This window comes from Equus quagga, chromosome 13 (assembly GCF_021613505.1).
Source record: "Equus quagga isolate Etosha38 chromosome 13, UCLA_HA_Equagga_1.0, whole genome shotgun sequence".
NCBI lineage: Eukaryota > Metazoa > Chordata > Mammalia > Perissodactyla > Equidae > Equus > Equus quagga.
Genome location: NC_060279.1, coordinates 45,606,754 through 45,627,515, shown reverse-complemented (window position 1 = coordinate 45,627,515; position 20,762 = coordinate 45,606,754). Strand labels below are relative to the sequence as shown.

Here is a 20,762-nt window from a genome sequence, read left to right as displayed (position 1 = left end):
AATCTGAGGTTTGTGGAGAGAAGGAGGCCCAGGCAACATGGCAGCAGGCAGTGCCCTCCCAGCCCCGTGACTCCTGAGCCCTCTCCTCTCTTTCTAGTCCTCAGGCCACTAGTGTTTCCTCCCAGGGAAACCTGCTCTCTGCATCGATCTGCCCCAGGTAGTACTTGTGGATTTGGTCTCTCACCCTCAGGACAGGCTGTCGTAGGCGACACGGTGTCAGATGTGACTGCATGTGAACCTGTGAAAGGAAGTAGGGGCCTGGGGCCTCCCAGAGGGTGAGGGAGGCCCGGGCACTTCTGTTTGTGGAGCCCCCTGGTATTGCAAAAGAAAAAGTAGAAATGCCAAGACAGGGTTTCCAAACCTGTGATACACAAAAGCTTACATTAAGTAAATGAAGCCTTTTCTCTCTCTCTCACATACAAACCACACACACACACACACACACATACACACACATACACACACACACACTGTACTGGTTCACAATTTAATCAGAGGATTTTATTTTAAAGACACTTGAATTCCTGGTGCACCACGGTGTAGCTCACACTTCTGAAATGGGAGTTGTCACCTTTCTCCAATCTTGTCAGAACATCACTGCGACTGAATGGGTGGCCTCATTTGAAGACATTGTCTCAAGTCACCATTTAGGACCCTCTGGGGATGAGAGGACTTGACCAAAAGCCCCCACTTGCCTTTCTGCACCCCCAGGCTGGCATTCTCTCACTAGCACTTGCTTCCCTCTGCCCTCTCTCCGCCTCCCTCTTTCCCCTCCAACACCAGCCCCACATCACTCATGGCTCCTTCTCCCAGGTCAGGCTGCCCACATGGGTGTGGACAGACAGGAGTGGACAGCTGGAGTGGACAGACAGGGGAGGAGAGGGGCGGGGGTGGAGGAATGCTCCCCACATCTTCTCCTCTGAGCTGAAGGCTGGTCAGGGGCTAAAGGAAGGGTCTGTGGGAGTGTGGGGGAGGGCACGAGATCATCAGATATTGGTAATTTTGGTGGCTTTAAATTAAAAGTGGATTTATTAAGAAGGGAACGGAGGCCATAGTCTCTTATCTGGGAAGAATTTTATGATTAAAAGTGATCTGTGTTTGCTTGACGCAGGGAACTCCTAAAGAAGAACTAAGGGCACCCAGGCAAACTGAGAACCCAATTGTTGAACAAGGCATTGTTAATTGCTAATTGTCTGGGTTAGAGAGGCAGACATGGAACATAAGTGAGCCAGGCAGGTAGGTGTGGAAATTATTTCTTCTTGAAATGCCTTCTAGATATCTTTGTTCTCTGTCTTTAGAGAGAGACAAGGATAGAGCAAAATGAATCTACTCTAAGGAGAACAGCAGTGCAGAGGTAGTGATAAATGCTAAGTCACCCAGAGCCCCAGAGTCAGGGAGACAATAAAGAGTGGTGGGGATTGTGGCTAACTAAAGCTAGTATGCCCTCCCAAAAGGGGTGACTGCTGCTCAGCGTGAGCTGCGTGTAGCTCGTGAGCATACAGAGCTCCCGAGGTTTTGGCACCAGCCAGAGGTCTATCTTCTTTTAATGTAGTATCTCCTAGTTCAAATTCAAAAACTTTTAAAAACTTTGTAGGTCAAATCAAATGGACCTGCAGGGTGTATGTGGTCTGTAATCCACAGTTCGTGTCCTCTGCTCTAAACAGAGACCTTCCTGTTTCTGCCTTGTCCAGTCTACTGAGATCAGGTTAGGATCACCCCCCAGCAAGCAGAGAAATGCACCATGGACCTCTTTCCATCTTCTGCCGACCCTCAGATGCTCTGAGTAGAGACAGGCATGCCAGGAACAGAGTCCTGATGGCTGCAGAGGCCGTGGCCTCGTCAGGTTCTCACCCCTTCCAGCTCTCATCAGCGACTTCCTACCCCCACTCGATGACAGCCAGCAAGCAAATTTGTCACTCCAGGCAGCTCGTCACTCCCGGCAAAGGATGGCGTGACAGACGGGGACAGGGACGTTAGCCAAAGCACACTTCCTGATTTAAAAATTCTCACTTTCCTCCTGGGGCTGCCAAATTTAGCAAAGTGCCATTCCAGCTGCGTGCTTCCAAGCTGCCGTAGGTAATCGTAACTCTGCACTCCCTGTGGAGTGCTCAGGAAATTACCCCCAGCACAAGTGTCCTGTGCACTCTGACTACCCGAGCCTGGACAGGGAGGCCTGGTCTCCTGTGTTTGGCATCTTGGAATCTGGACTGCTTAAAATAAGCTGATGACAGCTTGCTGCCAGGACTCCTTGCCATCAGAAAAGTGATAAAAATAACAGAAGTCGGAGGTAAAGGTTCTCCAGGCACGGTGAGGCCCACCCTCTCGGAAAAAGGCTCAGGATCGGAGGGGTGGGGCCATTTAGTCTGGACAAGAGAGGAATCGCAAATGGGTTGCTGGGGGTGAGCAGAGGGACACGACGATGGTCTTCAAGTGTCCGAGGGAACATAAAGGGGCCTGGGCCCTGGGAGCAGAGCAACTCTTAGAGGAAAATCACCTTCAGTCCCACAGAAGGAAAGCAATTCTTCCCCTTTAGAGCTATTTCCTTAAAAAGGGTTCATTTTTATTTTGAAATGATTTCAAACTTACTGAAAAGTAACAAGAATAATGCTAAGAAATCCTAACTACCCTTCTCGCTGATTTGCCAAATAACATTTCGCCACATTTGCTTTAACATGCTCTCTCGATGCATAATTGTTATTTTTCTGAGACATTTGAGAGTAAATTGCAGACATTTCACTCCATCATCTCTAAATACTTCGGTAGGTACTTCCTAAGAATAAGGACATTCTCTTACATAGCCATAATTATCAAAATCATTAGTTATCAAATTGTACAATTACCAAAATGAGGAAATTTTACTTTGATTTAATACTATTCTGTAACCTCCAGTCCATATTCAAACTTCCCCAGTTGTCCCATTCGCATCCTTGGTTTTGCTCCTGGTCCGGGATGCAGTGCAGGATTGAGCTGTCATCTCTCTCGTTGCCTTTGATCTGGAACGTTTCCTCACCTTTCTTTGTCTTTCATGATACCAACATTTTTGGAGGGCACAGACCAGTGGCTTTTGGATGTTCTTCTGGGCTTGTCTGATGTTTCCTCACGACTAGATTCAGGTTATCCACGGTTTGCGAAGATGCTGCATGAGGGCCATCCTGAGAAGAAGTGACTGGGGCCTGTGGCAGTGTTGAATAACAGTCTGGCTGGCCAGAGGGAAATGCCCACTTGACGTGCTGTCGGCCATGTCTGATGGCTTTTTGGATTCTTTTGATTCTTGGATGCTGGGATTCTTTCTCCTCAAAATGATTTCAGCTGGTTTCAGAACTTGGCGCGAGCTCTTTCTTCTTCATCGACTAATCTGCTTTCCTACGTCTGCTTAGACCAACCTAGGCAGCTCTTGGCAGCGCAGAGAGGGAAGCGGCCCAGGGTCAGTGGGAGGCCACGGCAGCTGCTGAGGGACCACAGCTTGGCTGCTCACAGCCCGTGTTGTGGCAGGAACGGGGAGGACGGGAACGCGATAGGGAGACTCTGTGTACACGGCTGTGCCCGTGCCCAGATTTCCCCTCCTCCTGCCTCTCTGGTCAGGGGTGGATCTCATTTGTTCAGGGACCCAGGGACCCACCGAGGAGCAACAGGCCAGTTTCTTTACTTTTCTCAGTCTGAGTGTCCCTGCCGTAGCTCTCAGCCTTCCACTGTCTTCCTGCAGCAAATCCAGGAAAACCACGGGGCATGGCACTCTGGCTGGAAGAAGCTGTCATGGGCCCTCTGGTAAACGGACAAATGGAGGTCTTGTTGGGAAGGCTGGGGACACCTTCAGCAGGGCTGGGCCATGCAGGGGCCAGGGGGCTGCTGGCTGCATATGCAGGAGAAGATTAAAGGCCGTTCACCGCTGTTCCTAGCCTCGTCACTCTTGACTCTCTGGCCCAAGCCTCGCACACCTGGTTCCCTTAGGATCCTCACTATACAGCAGCCACACACCCAGTGTCAGCTGAATGTCTCCCCTGGGCTTTCTCTCAAGCTCTCCTTCTTTCCTCCCGTCTCTCTTCCAACCACCCAGCTCTAGTCTCACTTCCCCTAAGAAATCCTCCCTAACTTTGTGCTCCTCCCAGACCACACTGATCTCTCCTTCCTCAGAACTCGGGTGGCGCAGGTGGTCTGCACAGAGCACGGACAGCCTGGCTCCTGGGCTTACGTCCCCAAACATACGGTTCAATAGTACAACGTCATGAGACAATCCCTGTGTGATTTCCCAGAGTTCCTTCCTCTACCTTAAAGAAGTAACCATCAGCTTGAAGTTGGTGTATATTTTTCTCATTCGTTTTTTAAAAATAAACTTGAATTTTTAAGGACAGCTTTAGATTTACAAAAAAATTGTGAAAATAATACAGAAGATTCCCACTATTATTAACAATTTGCATTAGTATGGTACATGTGTTATGATTAATGAACATTATTAACTAGCATCCATACTTTATTTAGCTTCCCTTAGTTTTTACTTAATGTCCCTTTCCTGTTCCAGGACCCCATCCAGGACACCACATTACATTCAGCCATCATGTTTCCTTAGGCTCCTCTTGGCTGTGACAATTTCTCAGACTCTCCTTGTTTTTGATGACCTTGACAGTTTTGAGGAGGACTGGTCAGGTATTTTGCAGAATGTCCCTCAACTAGGGTTTATCTGATGTTTTTCTCATGATTAGGCAGCGGTCATGGGTTTTGGGGAGGAAGACCCCAGAGGCGAAGTGCCCTTTTCATCCCATCATATCAAGGGCACACGCTGTCAACATGACTTATCACTGTTCGTGTTGACCTTGATCACCTGGGTGAGGTAACATTTGTCAGGTTTCACCACTATAAAGTTATTTTTTCCCCTTTTCCATATTGTGGTATCTCTTGGAAGCACTGTATTCTATTGGATTCAGTTATTTCTCACAGGGCTGTGTGTTGGCAATCCTGATGCTGCTGTCTATGTTGACCGGAATTGAATTAAGTGAACGGCGGGTGGATGCTGAGAGCCGGGTTGCTCACGTTTGCAGTGGGATTTACAGATAGGCAAGGGAAAGAGGCTGGAATTACGATAGTTATAGTAACGGGTTACAGATGGAGAGTCAGTAGGAACTCATGTTTTAGACTAAAACAGATTCAGATCATTACATACAGAAATAATTTTAGGTGTGTCTATATATACTAGTTAATATAAACACGTATATTTCCTTGCTTTGTCAGCTGAGAGAACCTAGAGGCAATAAATATCCCAGTAACGAAGGACACACCTAGTGCCCGGATCTTTGTTTTGAATACCATTCTCCAATAAAAGGAATCAGGGCCACTTGGAGAAATGAAATTCTACTACAAATATATTTATCAGTAAGTGAATATATTGTTCTGCAAGGATGTGAACTTTACGCAAATGGTGATCAGAGTGTATGAATTTTCCCACAACTTGCTTTTTCTCTCTCAATTTATCACGTGTGGTATTTACATAGGTTGATCTGTGGACTGAGTTCATTCATTGTTACTGTTGAATAGTAATATACTGTAATTATATTATACAATTCGTCCACTTTCCTGTTGATGGATGTTTTTGATGTTACAAATAGAGCTGCTGCAAATGATCCTACAAAAGAGGCACAGAAGCATTTTCACATGAGATTCCATCCTCTGGATTATTTGCTTGTGTTTTTCTAGATTGAACTTCAGTGTTGACGCCCGTGAGTATGAGGGGAGAGAGGCTAGCAGAGGTAGGGAAAATCTGTGTGGATAATGGAAGGGAGCATGCAAGGTTTGTGCCCACTCTGCATAACTTCTTGAACAGGCAGAATTTGTTCACAGCATGTATATGCCTAAGGAGGAGAATTGCTGACTATGTTAGTAAGATAATTTTCAACTTGACTGGATAACATCAAATTGCTTTATAAATTAGTTGTACAATTTTTACTCCCATCAGCAGAGTTTAAGAGCTGCTGTGCTCCATATATGTGCCAAGACTTACAATTTTTAGGCTTTTAAATATCGCCCGTCTGAAGAATGAGAAATAGCTCTTACTGTGGTTGTGGTTTTAATTCACACTTCCCTAATACTCAAACACTGAGCATTTTTGTGTGTGTATATTTGGCTCATCTGTGAATCACTTGCCTGTTGGTATCTTCTGTCCACTTCTCTGATTGACTGTCCTTAGTTATGGATGTATTGAGCATTCTCTGTAAATTTTGTACACTAATTCTTTGTAGTCAAATGAATCACACTTATACCACCATGTTGCTTCTCTTCTTAATCTTAAATTTTTAAAGAATTTTGTAATCTTTGTAAAAATTGAGTCTTTTGATTAATGCAATTTGTCACTCTTGATGTTCACCTGATTGAGGTAATGTTAGTCAGGTTTCTCCACTGTAAAATTGCTCTTTTTTCCCCTTTTCCGTCTTGTGCTATACTCTTGGAAGCACTATATTCTGGTTGATAAAGTTGTTTCTCAGAGGAGTATGGGCTGACAATTCTGATACTGTTAACATGGTCTTTTTTTCCATCCTTTTACTTTCAACCTATTGGTGTCTTTATATTTCAAATGCATCTCGTGTAGACAGCATATCACTGGGGTTTGCTTTTGTATCCAGTCTGACAATCTCTACTTTTTAATTGAAGCATTTACTGCATTTATATTTAGTATAATTATTGATATGGTTGGGTGTAAGTCTGTCAGCTTGCTGTTTGCCTTCTATTTGTCCCTTCTGTTTGTTATTCCTGTATTTCTCCTTGCCTACCCTTTCTGGATTAATCTACTATTTGGCGCTCCATTTTATTTTCTTGACTGACTTCTTCCTCTTGACTCTGTGTGCCTGTGTTCTCTAGGGCTAACATTATGCTGTGGTTTACATTTTCATGTGTATTATTGTCTGCTATTTCTCCCTTTCTGGAAAGAGGAGTTGTAGCTTAGACTTCTCTCATACTCTTCACTATTCACTCATTTTTCAACATATTACTGTGAAACATCTACTTATGTACAGGGACCATCTAGCTATTGGAACACACCTGTGAACAAGACAGACATGAAGCCACAGTAAGTGGGGAAGTTTTCCCAGAGGAAGAAATATCTGAACTGAACCTTGAAGCCCAACAGGAACCAGCTAAGTGAAGGGGGGATATTAGATTGTTCCAGGTTGTGGCAATGATGAGTACAAAGACCCAGAGGCAGAAGCAATTGGCAGTTTGTTCAGGGAGCAGTAAGACGTTCAGCGTGGCTGGGGTGCAATGTTAGGTGGTGCAAATGGAGTGTGGAGTGCAATGCAGGTTGCTAAGAAGCTTAGGGAATCCCTGTTTGGTAACTTCTGATTTTTTCATTGAATTGGGAATCTAGAGCCTAGTCTGTAGTATTCATGTCATTACATTCATTAATTGAGTGATTGAAGAGATTTTGAGCAGAATTATTGCCTATAAAACACGTGCCCCCTCCAGCTGTCTATAATGCCTCAGTTTCCATTTTGGGGGATTTGTCTTTTTGAGATGAAGATGTTTTGCTTTTCAAATTCTGTTGTAAGAAAGAATATATTATTCCAGAGGAGCGCTTCCTGTAACATAATATAAGCAATAGATTTTCTAGGGTTGTTGGAGAAGAGAGGGGCCTCAGCTGACCTGCGCCTAGACTGTCTGGATGAGATGGTGCCACCCGTTTACATAGACTCTTTTCCCCAGCTTTATTGAGATACAATTGACATATGATATTGTAAAAGTTTAAGGTATACAATGTGTTGATTTGGTACATGTATATATTGCAACAATTCTACCCAGTCACATAATTACTATTTCTCTTTTGAGGTGAGAGCATTTAACATTTACTCCTTTAGCAACTTTCAAGCATATAATACAGTATTGTTAACTATAATCACCATTACATTGGATCCCCAAAATTTATTCATCTTATCACTGGAAGTTTGCATCCTTGGACCAACATCTCCCCATCTCCCCCACCTGCAGCCCCTGGCAATCACCATTCTACTCTCTGTTTCTGTGAGTTCAGCTTTTTTAGATTCCACGTATAAGTGATATCATACAGTGTTTATCTTTCTCTGTCTGACATTTCATTTAGCATAATGTCCTCAAGGTCCATCCATGTTGTCTCAAAGGGACAGATTTCCTTCTTTCTCATGGCTGAATAATATTCCATTATACATATGTATATAAATATATGCATGTATCTATATGTATGTATATGTACACACACACCACATCTTCTTTATTCTTTCACCCATAGATGGACACTTGGGTCATTTCTACATCTTGGCTATTGTGCTGCAATGAACATGGGGGTACAGATATTTCTTCAAGATCCTCATTCCATTTTCTTTGGATACATGCCCAGTACTGGAATTGCTGGATCATATTGTAGATCTATTTTTACTTTATTGGGGGACCTCCATATTGTTTTCCATAGTGGCTGTACCAATTTACATTCCCACCAACAGTGCGCAAGATTCCCTTTTCCCCAAGTCCTTGCCAGCACTTGTTTTCTCTCACCTTTTTGATGGTAGCCCTTCCAATAGGTGTGAGGTGATGTCTGCTGTGCTTTTGGTTTGCTTTCCCCGATGATTAGTAATGCTGAGCACCCTTTCATGTATCTGTTGGCCATTGTATATCTTCGCTGGAAAAGTGTCTATTCAGCTCCTCTGCCCATTTTTTAATCACAAGGGTGTGTGTGTGCGTGTGTGGGTTTTGCTAGTGAGTTGTATGAGTTCCTTATATATTTTGGATATTAACCCGTTATCAGGTATATTATTTAAAAATTTTTCTCCCATTCCGTAAGTTGCCTTTTCACTTTGTTGATTGCTTCTCTTGCTGTGCAGAAACTTTCAATTTGATGTAGTCCCTCAATTATTTTTGCTTTTTATTTTGCTTGTGCTTCTGGTATCATATTAAAAGAAATTGTTGCCAAGAACAATGTCAAAGTGCTTTTCCCCTATTTTCTTCCAGGAGTTTTATGGTTTAAGGTATTATGTTTAAGTCTTTAATCCATTTTGAGTTAATTTTGCCAGTGGTGTAAGATAGAGGTTAATTTCATTCTTCTGCATGTGATTATCCCGTTTCCCCAACACCATTTATTAAAGAGACTATCCTTTCCCCATTAAGTATTCTTGACTCCTATGTGATATATTAGTTGACTGTATATGTAAAGGTTTATTTCTGGGCTCTCAATTCTGTTCTATTGGTCTATGTATCCATTTTTATACCAGTACCATACTGCTTTGATTACTATAGCTTTGTCCTAGACCTTGAAATCAGGAAGTGTCATGCCTCCAGCTTTGTTCTTTCTTAGGACTGCTTTGGCCATTCAGAGTCTTTTGTGGTTTCATACAAATTTTAGGATTTTTTTCTATTTCTGTGAAAAATGCCATTAGAATGTTGATAGGGATTGAACTGAATCTGTAGATGGCTTTGGATTGTGTGGACATTTTCACAGTATTTTTTCGGTCCATGAACATAGGATATCTTTCCATTTGTTTGCATCTTCAATTTCTTTCCTCAAAGTCTTGTAGTTTTCAGTGTACAGATCTTTCACCTCCTTAGTTAAATTTATTCATAAGTATTTTATTGTTTTTGATGCTATTGTGAATGGGATTGTTTTCTTTATTTCTTTTTCAGATATTTTGTTGTTAGTGTATAGAAACACAACTGATTTCTATATGTTGAGTTTTTATCCTGCAACTTTACTGAATTCATTGATTAGTGCTAATAGGGTTTTTGGTGGAAACTTTAGGATTTCACAATATATGTAAATCAAACCGTCATGTTGTATGTCTTAAACTTATACAGTGATATATCAATTATTTCTCAATAAAACTGGAAAAAAGGAATATTTTCTATATATCATACACCTGCAAACAGAAACAATTTTCCTTCTTCCTTTACAATTTGGATGCCTTTTTTTTCCTTTCTTGCATAATTGCTATGGCTAAGACTTCCAGTACTGTGTTGAATGAAAGTGTGAGAGTGGGCATCCTTGTCTTGTTCCTGATCTTAGATGAGAAGTTTTCGACCTTTCACCATTGAGGATGATGTTAGGTGTGAGCTTGTTGTATACAGCCTTTATTATGTTCAGGTGCATTTCTTCTATGCCCAATTTGTTGACAGTTTTTATCATGGACAAATGTTGTATTTTGTAAAATGCTTGTTCTACATCTATTGAAGTGGTAATATGATTTTTATCTTTTATCCTATTAATATGGTGTATCACATTTATTGATTTACATGTAATAAACCATTCTTGCATCACAGGGATAAATCCCGCTTGATCATAGCATATGATCCTTTTAATGTGCTGTTGAATTCAGTTTGAAAATATTTTTCTTGAGAATATTTGCATCTATATTCAGAGATATTGGCCTGTGGTGTCTTTTTTTTGGCAATGTCCTTGCCTGGCTTTCGTATCAGGGTGATGCTGGCTTCATAAAATGATTTTGCGAATATTTCCTCCTCTTCAACATTTTGGAAGACTGTGAGAAGAATTGGCATTAACTCTTCTTCGAATGTGTGGTGGAATTCCCTAGAGAAACCATCAGATTCTGGGCTTTTCTTTGTTGGGAGGTTTTTGATTACTGATACAATGTTTTTACTAGTAATCGGTCTGTTTAGGTTTTCTATTTCTTCATGAATCAGTCTTAGAAGGTTGTATGTTTCTATGAATTTACCCATTTCTTCTTGGTTATCCTATTTGTTGGTGTATAATTGTTCGTAGTGGTCTTTTATGATCCTCTGTAGTTCTGTGATGTCAGTTGTAATGTCTACTCTTTCTTTTATGATTTTATTTATTTGAGTCTTTCTTTTTTTCTTAGTCTAGCTAAAAGTTTGTCAATTTTGTTTGTCTTTTCAAAAAACCATCTCTTAGTTCCATTGCTCCTTTCTGTTGTTTTTCTGGTCGCTATTTCATGTATTTCTGCTCTGATCTTTGTTATCTCCTTCTTTCTGCTAATTTTGGGCTTAGTTTGTTCTTTTTTTAGTTCTTTGAGGTGAAAAGTTAGCTTGTTTATTTGAGATCTTTCTTTTTTAATAATGTAGGAGTTTATCACTATAAACTTCCCTCTTGGAACTACTTTTGCTGCATCTCATAGGTTTTTTTTTTTTTTTTTTGAGTTCATAGTAGTTTACATCATTGTGAAATTTCAGTTGTACATTATTTCCTGTCTGTCACCACATTAGTGCTCCCCTTCACCTCCTGTGTTCACCCCCCACCTCCTTTCCCCTGGAAACCACTGAACTGTTTTCTTTGTCCATGTGCTTGTTTATATTCCACATATGAGTGAAATTATCTAGTGTTTGTCCCTCTCAGTCTCACTTATTTTGCTAAGCATAATTCCCTCCAGGTCTTTCCAAGTTGTTGCAAATGGGATGAATTTGTCTTTTTTTATGGCTGAGTAGTATTCCATTGTATATATATACACCACATCTTTATCTGATCATCAGTCAATGGACACTTGGATAGTTTCCATGTCTTGGCTATTGTGAATAGTACTGCAATGAACATGGGGTGCATATGTTACTTTGGATTGCTGATTTCAAATTGTTTGGGTAGATACCCAGTAGTGAGATAGCTGGGTCATATGGTATTCCTACTTTTAGTCTCCATACTGTTTTCCGTATTGGCTGCACCAGTTTGCATTCCCACCAGCAGTGTATGAGGGTTCCCTTCTCTCCACACCCTCTCCAACATTCATTATTTTTAGTCTTAGTGATTATAGCCATTTTAACAGGCATAAGGTGGTATCTTAGTATAGTTTTGATTTGCATTTCCCTGATGATTAGTGATGTTGAACATCTTTTCCTGTGTTTATTGGCCATCTGTATATCTTCTTTGAGAAAATGTCTGTTCATATCCTCTGCCCATTTTTGTTTTTTTATTGTTCAGTTGTGTGAGTTCCTTACATATTATGGAGATTAACCCCTTGTCAGATATATGATTTGCAAAGATTTTCTCCCAATTTGTGGGTTGTCTTTTTTGTTTTGATCCTAGATTATTTTGCCTTGCAGGAGCTTTTTAGTCTGATGAAGTCCCACTTGTTTATTTTTCCTTTTGTTTCCCTTGTGTGAGAGGACATGGTATTTGAAAAGATCCTTTTAAGTTTGATGTCAAAGAGTGTACTACACGTATTATCTTCCAGGAGTTTTATGGTTTCAGGACTTCAAGTCTTTGATCCATTTTGAGTTTATTATTGTGTGTGGCGTGAGATAATGGTCTACTTTCATTCTTTTGTATGTGGCTGTCCAGTTTTCCCAACACCATTTATTGAAGAGACTATCTCTTCTCCATTGTATGTTCTTGGCACCTTTGTTGAAGATTAGCTGTCCGTATATGTGCAGTTTTATTTCTGGGCTCTCAGTTCTGTTCCATTGATGTGTGTGCCTGTTTTTGTGCCAGTACCATGCCATTTTGGTCACCATGGCTTTGTAGTACATTTTGAAGTCAGAGATTGTGATGCCTCCAGCTTTGTTCTTTTTTTCTCAGTATTGCTTCAGCAATTTGGGGTCTTTGGTTACCCCATATGAATTTTAGGATTCTTTGTTCTATTTCCGTGAAGAATGTCATTGGGATTCTGATTGGGATTGCAGTGAATCTGTAGATTGTTTTGGGTAGTATGGACATTTTAACTATGTTTATTCTTCCAATCCATGTGCATGGAGTCTCTTTCCATCTCTTTATGTCATCATCTATTTTTTTCAATGATGTCTTTTAATTTTCATTGTATAAGTCCTTCACCTCCTTCGTTAAATTTATTCCTAGGTACTTTATTCTTTTGTTTGCGATTGTAAATGGAATTATATTCTTGAGTTCTCTTTCTGTAAGTTTTTTATTACAGAAATGCAACTGATTTTTGTAAGTTGATTTTGTACCCCTCGACTTTACTGCAGTTGTTAATTATTTCTAATAGTTTTCCAATGGATTCTTTGGGGTTTTCCATATATAAGATCGTGTCATCTGCAAATGGTGAGAATTTCACTTCTTCACTACCTATTTGGATTCCTTTTATTCCTTTCTCTTGCCTAATTGGTCTCGCCAAAACCTCCAGTACTGTGTTGAATAAGAGTGGTGATAGAGGGCATCCTTGTCTTGTTCCTGTTGTCAGAGGGATTGCGTTCAGTTTTTCCCCATTGAGTATGATGTTGGCTGTGGGTGTGTCGTATATGACCTTTATTATGTTGAGGTAATTTCCTTCTATCCCCCTTTTGTTAAGAGATTTTATCATAAATGGCTGTTGGATCTTGTCAAATGCTTTCTCTGCATCTATTGAGATGATTATGTGGTTTTTATTCCTCATTTTGTTGATGTGGTGTATCATGTTAATTGATTTGCAAATGTTGAACTATCCCTGTGTCCCTGGAATAAATCCCACTTGATCATGATGTATGATCTTTTTGATGTATTGCTGTATTTGGGTTGCCAAAATTTTGTTGAGGATTTTTGCATCTATGTTCATCAGCAATATTGGCTTATAGTTTTTCTTTTTGTATTGTCCTTGTCAGGCATTGGTATCAGAGTGATGTTGGCCTCATAGAATGCATTAAGAAGCGTTCCATATTCCCTAATTTTTTGGATTAGCTTTAGAAGGATAGGTATTATAATCCTCTCTGAAAGTTTGGTAGAATTCCCCAGGGAAGCCATCTGGTCCTGGGCTTTTATTCTTTGGGATGCTTTTGATTGCTGTTTCAATCTCTTTACTTGTGATTGGTCTATTCAGATTATCCATTTCTTCTTGATTCAGCTTTGGGAGGTTGTAAGAGTCTAATAATTTATTTCCTCTAGATTGTCCATTTTGTTGGCATATAATTTTTTGTAGCATTCTTTTATAATCTGTTGTATTTCTGTGGTATCCATTGTTATTTTTCCTCTTTCATTCTAATTTTATTTATCTGAGCTTTCTCTTTTTTTCTTTGTAAGTCTGGCTCGGGGGTTGTTAATTTTGTTTATCTTCTCAAAGAACCAGCTGTTTGTTTCATTGATCCTTTCTACTGCCTTTTTTGTTTCAATAGCATTTGTTTCTGCTCTTATTTTTATTATTTCTCTCCTTCTGTTAACTTTGGGCTTTGTTTGTTCTTCTTTTTCTAATTCAGTTAAGTATAGTTTGAGATTGCTTATTTGGGTTCTTGTTTGTTAAGGTGAGCCTGTATTGCGATGAATTTCCCTCTTAATACAGCTTTTGCTGCACCCCACAGGTTTTGATATGTTGTGTTTCCATTTTCATTTGTTTCAAGATATTTTTTAAAATTTCCCTTTGATTTCTTCTTTGACTTATTTGTTGTTCAGAAATGTGTTGTTTAATTTCCACATATTTGTGAATTTTCCAGCTTTCCTCTTGTTATTGATTTCTAATTTCATACCATTGTGGTCTAAAAAGATAGTTGGTATGATGTCAACATTCTTAAATTTGTTAAGACTTGTTTTTTGATCTATGATGATCTATCCTGGAGAATGTTCTGTGTGCATTTCAGAAGAATGTGTATCCCACTGCCACTGGATGGAATGTTTTGCATGTGTTTGTTAAGTCCATTTGGTCTAAAGTATGTTCAAGTCCAATGTTTCCTTGTTGATTTTCTATCTGGATGACCTATCTAATGTTGAAAGTGGGGTGTTGAAGTCCTCTAGTATTATTGTATTACTGCCTATTTTTCCTTTCAGATCTGTTAGTATTTGCTTAATATATTTCAGTGCTCCAATATTGGGTGTACATATATATTTACTATTATTGTATCTTCTTGATGAATTGACCCCTTTATCGTTATGTAATAACCTTCTTTAACTCTTGTTATAGTTTTCAGCTTGAAGTCTATTTTTTTTTTTGTTTTGTTTTAAGTGTGACTACCTCTGCTCTCTTTTGGTTTTCACTTATAGGGAATAGCTTTTTCCATCCCTTCACTTCGAGCCTATGTGTGTCCTTAAAGCTGAAATAAGAGTCTTGTGGGAAGCATATAATTGGGTCTCATTTTTTTAAATCCATCAAGCCGCTCTGCCTTTTTATTCAAGAATGCAATCTATTTACATTAAGAGTAGTCGTTGCTAGGTAAGGACTTACTAATGTTGCCTTATTGTTTTCTGGCTATTTAGTAGTTTCCTTGTTCTTTTCTTCCTCCCCTGCTGCCTTCCTTTGTGAATTAATGATTTTCTGTAGTGGTATGCTTCAGTTCCCTTCTCTTTATCTTTTGTGAATCTACTTTAGGTTTTTGCTTTGTAGTTAACATGAGGCTTACATAAAGCATCTTATAGACATAATATTCTATTTTATGCTGATAACTTAATTTTGATTGCATACAAAAGCTATACCCTTTTAATCTCCCCCTTTTATATTTTTGATATCACAATTTACCTCTTTGTATATCATGCATTCATTCACAAATTATTGTGGCTATAGTTATTTTTAATACTCTTGTCCTTTAACCTTTATACTAGAATTGAGTGGTTAAAATGCATTAGAGTATTCCGGATTTGACCATATACTTACCTTTACCAATGTGTTGGCTATTTTCATATGTTTTTATGTTACTAATTGGTGTCCTTTAATTTCAACCCAAAGAACTCCTTTCAGCATTTCTTGTAAGGCAGGAACATGGTGATGAGCTCCCCCAGCTTTTGTGGGAAAGTGTTTATTTCTTCTTTATTTCTGAAGGGTAACTTTCCCAGATAGAATATTTTTGGTTGGCAGTTTTTTTCTTTCAACTGTTTGAATATATCATCCCACTCTCTCCTGGCCTGCAAGGTTTCTGCTGAGAAATTCGTGTCTAGCCTTATGAGGGTTCCCTTGTAAGTTACAAGCTTTTTCTCTTGCTACTTTTAAGATTCCCTGCATTTGATTTCTAACAGTTTTCTTATAATGTGTCCTGGAGAGCAGCTCTTTAAGCAGCATTTGTTTGGTGACCTAGGAGCTTCATGAACTGGGACATCCAAACCTCTCCCCAGATTTGGGACGTTCTCAGCCATTATTTCTCTAAATAAGCTTTCTACTCCCTCTTCCTCTCTTCTCTTTCTGGAACTGCAATAATTTTAAAATTAATTCTTCTGATGGTATTCCATAGGTCATGTTGATTTTCTTCCCTCTTTTTCATTCTTGTTTCTTTGTTCTCCTCTGACTGGATATTTTCCAAGTTCTTTTCTTCTAACTCACAGATTCTCCTTGCTGTTGATACTCTTGATTACAGTTTTCACTTCATTTGTTGTATTCTTCAACTCAAGTATTTCCTTTTAATGATGTCTTTCTCTTTGCTAAACTTTTCATTTTGCTCACGTATTGTTTTCCTGATTTGGTTGAGTTGTCTTTCCGTGTTTTCTTGTAGCTCATTGAGTTTTCCTTAAACAGTTACAGATCTTCCTCAGCTTATAATGGGGTTACATCATGATAAACCCATTGTAGTTGAAAATATCATAAACAGAAAGTGCATTTAATATACCTCACCTGCTGAACCTCATAGCTTACCCTAGCCTACCTTAAACATGCTCAGAACACTTACATCAACCTACACTTGGGTAAAATCATCTAACACAAAGCCTATTTTATAGTAAAGTGTTAAATATCTCATGTAACTTATCAAATACTTTACTGAAAGTGAAAAACAGAATGGTTTTATATGTCCAAAATGGTTGTAAGCATATCAGTTCTTTACCCTGTGATCACATGGCTGGTTGGGAGCTGTGGCTTGCCATTGCTGACCAGCATTGTCAGAGAGTATTGTACTGCAAATCACCAGCTGAGGAAAAGATCAAAATTTGAAGTACAGTTTCTATTGAATGCATATTGATTTCACACCATCATAAAGTTGAACCATCGTAAGTCAAGGACCATCTGCGTTTTGAATTTATCAGGTGATTTCCATGTCTTTGGGATTGGTTAACGGAAGACTGTTGCTGTCCTTTGGTGGTGTCACGTTCCTTGAAGTTTTGCACTGCTGTCTTTGCGTCTGAAGTGCAGTCACCCCTCCAGTCTTTACTGACTGCTTTTGAGAGAGAAGTACCTACTGTCAACCCTGCTAGGGATTCTGAGGCTTCCTCAGACCTTCTATGGATTCATCTGCTCCATGCTTCTTGCTCTGTCTTGTGACAGAATTCTTAAGCTTGCATGCTTTCTCTCCATCCTGCAACACACCAAGCCAGGTGCTGACAGCCTCCCTTTTGTTTTTCCAAAGCTGGCACTAAAGCTCAAGTTTATGGTCTCTCCCTGGCCCAGAGATTTGCACCAGCTTTCTGTGCATACTCACTAGTTGTCTGCCAAGGCTCACTCTTGCTGCTGCCATTGGGATGCTCAGAGGCAGCCGGTGACAGGGTGGGCAGCATGTGTAGGTGTGATGAGCAGAGTGCTGAGGGTGCCCATGGGCCAGTTTGGGGCATCCATGGGTCCAGTGGCTTGTGGGCAGGCTTCCTGATGGAGTTTGTGATGAAATTAGTAGGGTTTGTGTTTAATGCCCTCCAAGAGTCCTATTTGCCACTCTTCCAACCTCTTCTTGCTCCCCCCTGACTAGTCATGTAGCCCACAGTTCAGTTTTCTGGATGTGGTGAAAGAGAAATGGGCTTCTATGTTGGTGTCTTGCACAGCTGGGGAAGCTGGGTGCTCACTCATATGCTTTCACACTTCTCTACTGGAAGCTGGACTTCCCCAAAGCTTCTCTCATCCATGGGTGACTGTCTAAGACAGTGTTTTCTAGGGGCTCCTGGACCATGGCTGAGAGGGACTAGAGCCGGTTCACGGGCCACATCCAGGTCCACATCTGGGACTGAGGTCTGTATGCATATTACCTGATGCATGCGTGGGTGAAACTCCTTCCACGTCCTTTGGCATATGGTGTTGGATCCCACAGCTCCCAGAAAGGCACTTTTGTTCATGGATGGGTGCCAAATTGTAGTCATTGGGCATGGGTGGTGGGAAACGTGAATGAGGGAAATCTTAATCAGCCGTGAAGCTGACGTCGCTACTACTCTTGAGTAAGTTTCTTTCCCTCTCTGGGCCTCTGTTTCATCTTCTGTACAATGAGGAGTTTGTAAAAGATTGCATCTGAAGACACTTTCAACTCTGACATGCCATGGGTTTATCAACCATTAAAATCTTTATGGGAGTTGGTTTATTTGATGTTCTAGCCATTAGGCCTGCAGAGAGAATTCACGGGATAGGACCCTCATTTATTTGTAATACTGAGGCCTCTGGTTACAAATGATAGCAACCAATTCAAGATAGTTTATGTAACAAAGCAGAATTTATCTATAGGATATGGGAAGGGGGATGTCATGGCACCCAGGGGAAAGAATAGAGCTGGGACTCAGGAAAGGGTTGGAACAAGGGGTAGGAAAACCTTTAAGGACTGTTCTCTCTTTTTCAGGTTTAGGTGATTTGTGAGTAGGGTGGTTGGTTTATGGATTGGACAGGTGCTCCAACAAATTTCCTCTCCACCTGGATTGTTAGTTTTCCTTTTAGGGGGTGGTCACAGAAGTGGGAGGAATGTGGGATTGTTCAGATGTGCCTTGTCCTGACATGCGGCCTCGTTGAAGTTCTCTGACCCTTGGGTATGGCGCAGGGGTATTTAGATGTACGAGTTCCTGGGTATCTGAGAGAATAAGGGAGAAAAAGTGGTGTGTGTGTGATGAAATTCACCCTGGATCACACTAAGACAGCAAATCCAGCTTCTTGGGGATCTTTTGCCAGACTTGGCCTTAGGCTTGGCCATGGGCTGGCTCCTGACAGGAAACCTATAATAGGCTTTTCTGCTCCCAGTCAACCCAAAAGGGGAAAGAAGAGGGACTGAATGTCTTTGCTAAAAAGGAAGTCTCATGCTGGAGTTGAGGGATGTGGCAGGGCTTCTGGCCACAGTCTCCCATAACTGTGGAAAGCTAATTGGTGAAACCAGCTCTGAGAGATTGGAGCAAGGGAGCTGGTCTGGATGGAGTAGAGGGGTCCTGATCCTACTCCAGAGTATCCTCATCTCTCTGCTGCAGAGTGAAGGTGTCCATACTTCAAGAGCCCAGGGGTCCAGACTACTATCAGGATGGTGGGTGAAGGCCCCTACCTCATCTCAGATCTGGACCGGCGAGGCCAGCGGAGATCCTTTGCAGAGAGATATGACCCCAGCCTGAAGACCATGATCCCATTGAGACCCTATGCAAGGTAAGCCAGGAGGAAGATTGGAGGGAGCCCAAGGCAGAACCTCCAGGAATGGTTTCCAGTTTATCAGGAGAGTGGTCACTACCTCTGCTCCCCATGCTGCTGCTCTATATGCTTGTCCTTTTGTCTTTCCATGCATCCATCCATCCATTCAACCATCCATCCATTTATTCATTTACTGACCACACACTTCTTGACTCCTCCTGTCGTTTGGTGAGAGGGAGAAAATAGCTAATGCTTAAGGAGAGCTTTCCACGTGCCAGGACCTGTCCAAGTGCTTTATAAACGTCCTCTCATTCACTCCTCACAGTCACCCTGAAGGTGCTGTTATTATCTTTGTCTTAGGGTAAGGAAGTGAGGCCCAGAGAAGTTAATAACTTGCCCAAAGTTACTCAGACAGATTTTGCTATATAACAAACCACCTCAATGCTTAGTAGCCTAAAACAATTACCATTTATTTAGCTTACCATTTTATGGGTGGGTCAGCAACTTGGACTTAGTCTAGTTGAGTGCTTCATCTGGTCTTGACCAGGCTTACATATGCATCTACAGGTCAGGAAGGTGGCTTTGCTTCTGAGGGTTGGCTGGGCTGTTGACTGGTACAGTGGGGGCAAGTGGACCACAGGGTTGTCACCCTCCAGCAGGCTAGCCTGGGCTTGATCACGTAGTAACGCAGCAGGCTGCCAAGAGGGGGAATCAAAGTGCATAGGGCTTTTTGAGACTCAGGCTCATAACTGGTACACCATTTTTTCCCCCTACATTCTCAGTCATAGCAAGCCACAAGTCAGACCAGATTCACGGTATGAAGAAACAGACTCGACCTCTTGATGAAAGGAGCTGCAAGGACACATTCTAAGGGCCCCGAAACAGACAGTGAGAAGAGGCATGGCATACATTTGAGATGGGGCGCTGTCAACATGAGCCTGAGCTTGTACAACACTGTCCTCCGTAGCTGAGATCAGAGGTGGATGTGACGAGTCTGTGACTCAGGGCATCTTGACAGCATCTTTTACAGATAGAAAGCTCTTGCAGGGCCTGGAATATGATCAACACTCAGTAACTGAGTAGATAATACTCTGTGTCTCTGACTTTTATTCCATCTTAGGTGGTTAATTCCTCAAGGGCAAAAACATGTTCTTTTCCTCGTTCTTCTTTTCTTCTTCCTCTTCCTCCTTTTCTCCTTTCCCCTTCCTTTCACCTCCCCCGCCCTCCTTCTTTATCTGCTACCTGATATTTATGTAGCACTTTACATGTATTAATCCATTCCACCCTCACAATAAACCGTGAATTTGCCTCCAGCTCTTGGCTCCTGGGGAAGCCTCACCCCCACTGCGGCACACCCTGCTCCGGACCTTCCGCATCCTCCTGAGAGCACACGACACGCACCCAACTCCTCTGACAGTCAGCACCCAGGTCTCCATTTCCTCACAGCAAATGGAGCAGGTGTCCTCTTTCCCATGGGATGGTCAGGAGTCTCCAACCTTGGTAAATGTTCTCCAACTGGCTCACTGAAAGAATTCCCTGGTTGTAGCATTTATCAGTTTTTAGGGGGTAAATACTTCTACCATGGCTGATTTTAAGCTACTAATGTGATGTCCCTGAGGGCAAAGTTGGGAAGAGATGCTCCATAGCACCCTATTGTACATGGTA

The 20,762-nt window shown here is 41.2% G+C and overlaps 1 protein-coding gene across 8 annotated transcripts in view; it reads left to right on the top strand.

Annotated features, from left to right (window-relative positions):
* Positions 1 to 20,762, top strand: part of ABCC12 (ATP binding cassette subfamily C member 12) — a 93,705-nt gene that overhangs the window by 11,606 nt on the left and 61,337 nt on the right. For 7 of the 8 annotated variants that reach the window (XR_006891563.1, XM_046682353.1, XM_046682354.1 and 4 more), the window contains exons 2-3: positions 18,947 to 19,115; positions 20,412 to 20,597. Coding sequence is in view for 7 of the 8 variants with exons in the window: in XM_046682353.1 (XP_046538309.1) it covers positions 20,575 to 20,597 (23 nt within the window). In the remaining variant the exon portion in view is untranslated. Of the gene's footprint in view, positions 1 to 2,173; positions 2,288 to 18,946; positions 19,116 to 20,411; positions 20,598 to 20,762 lie in introns of those variants that run through there. The other variant, XM_046682352.1, reaches the window with a different exon arrangement.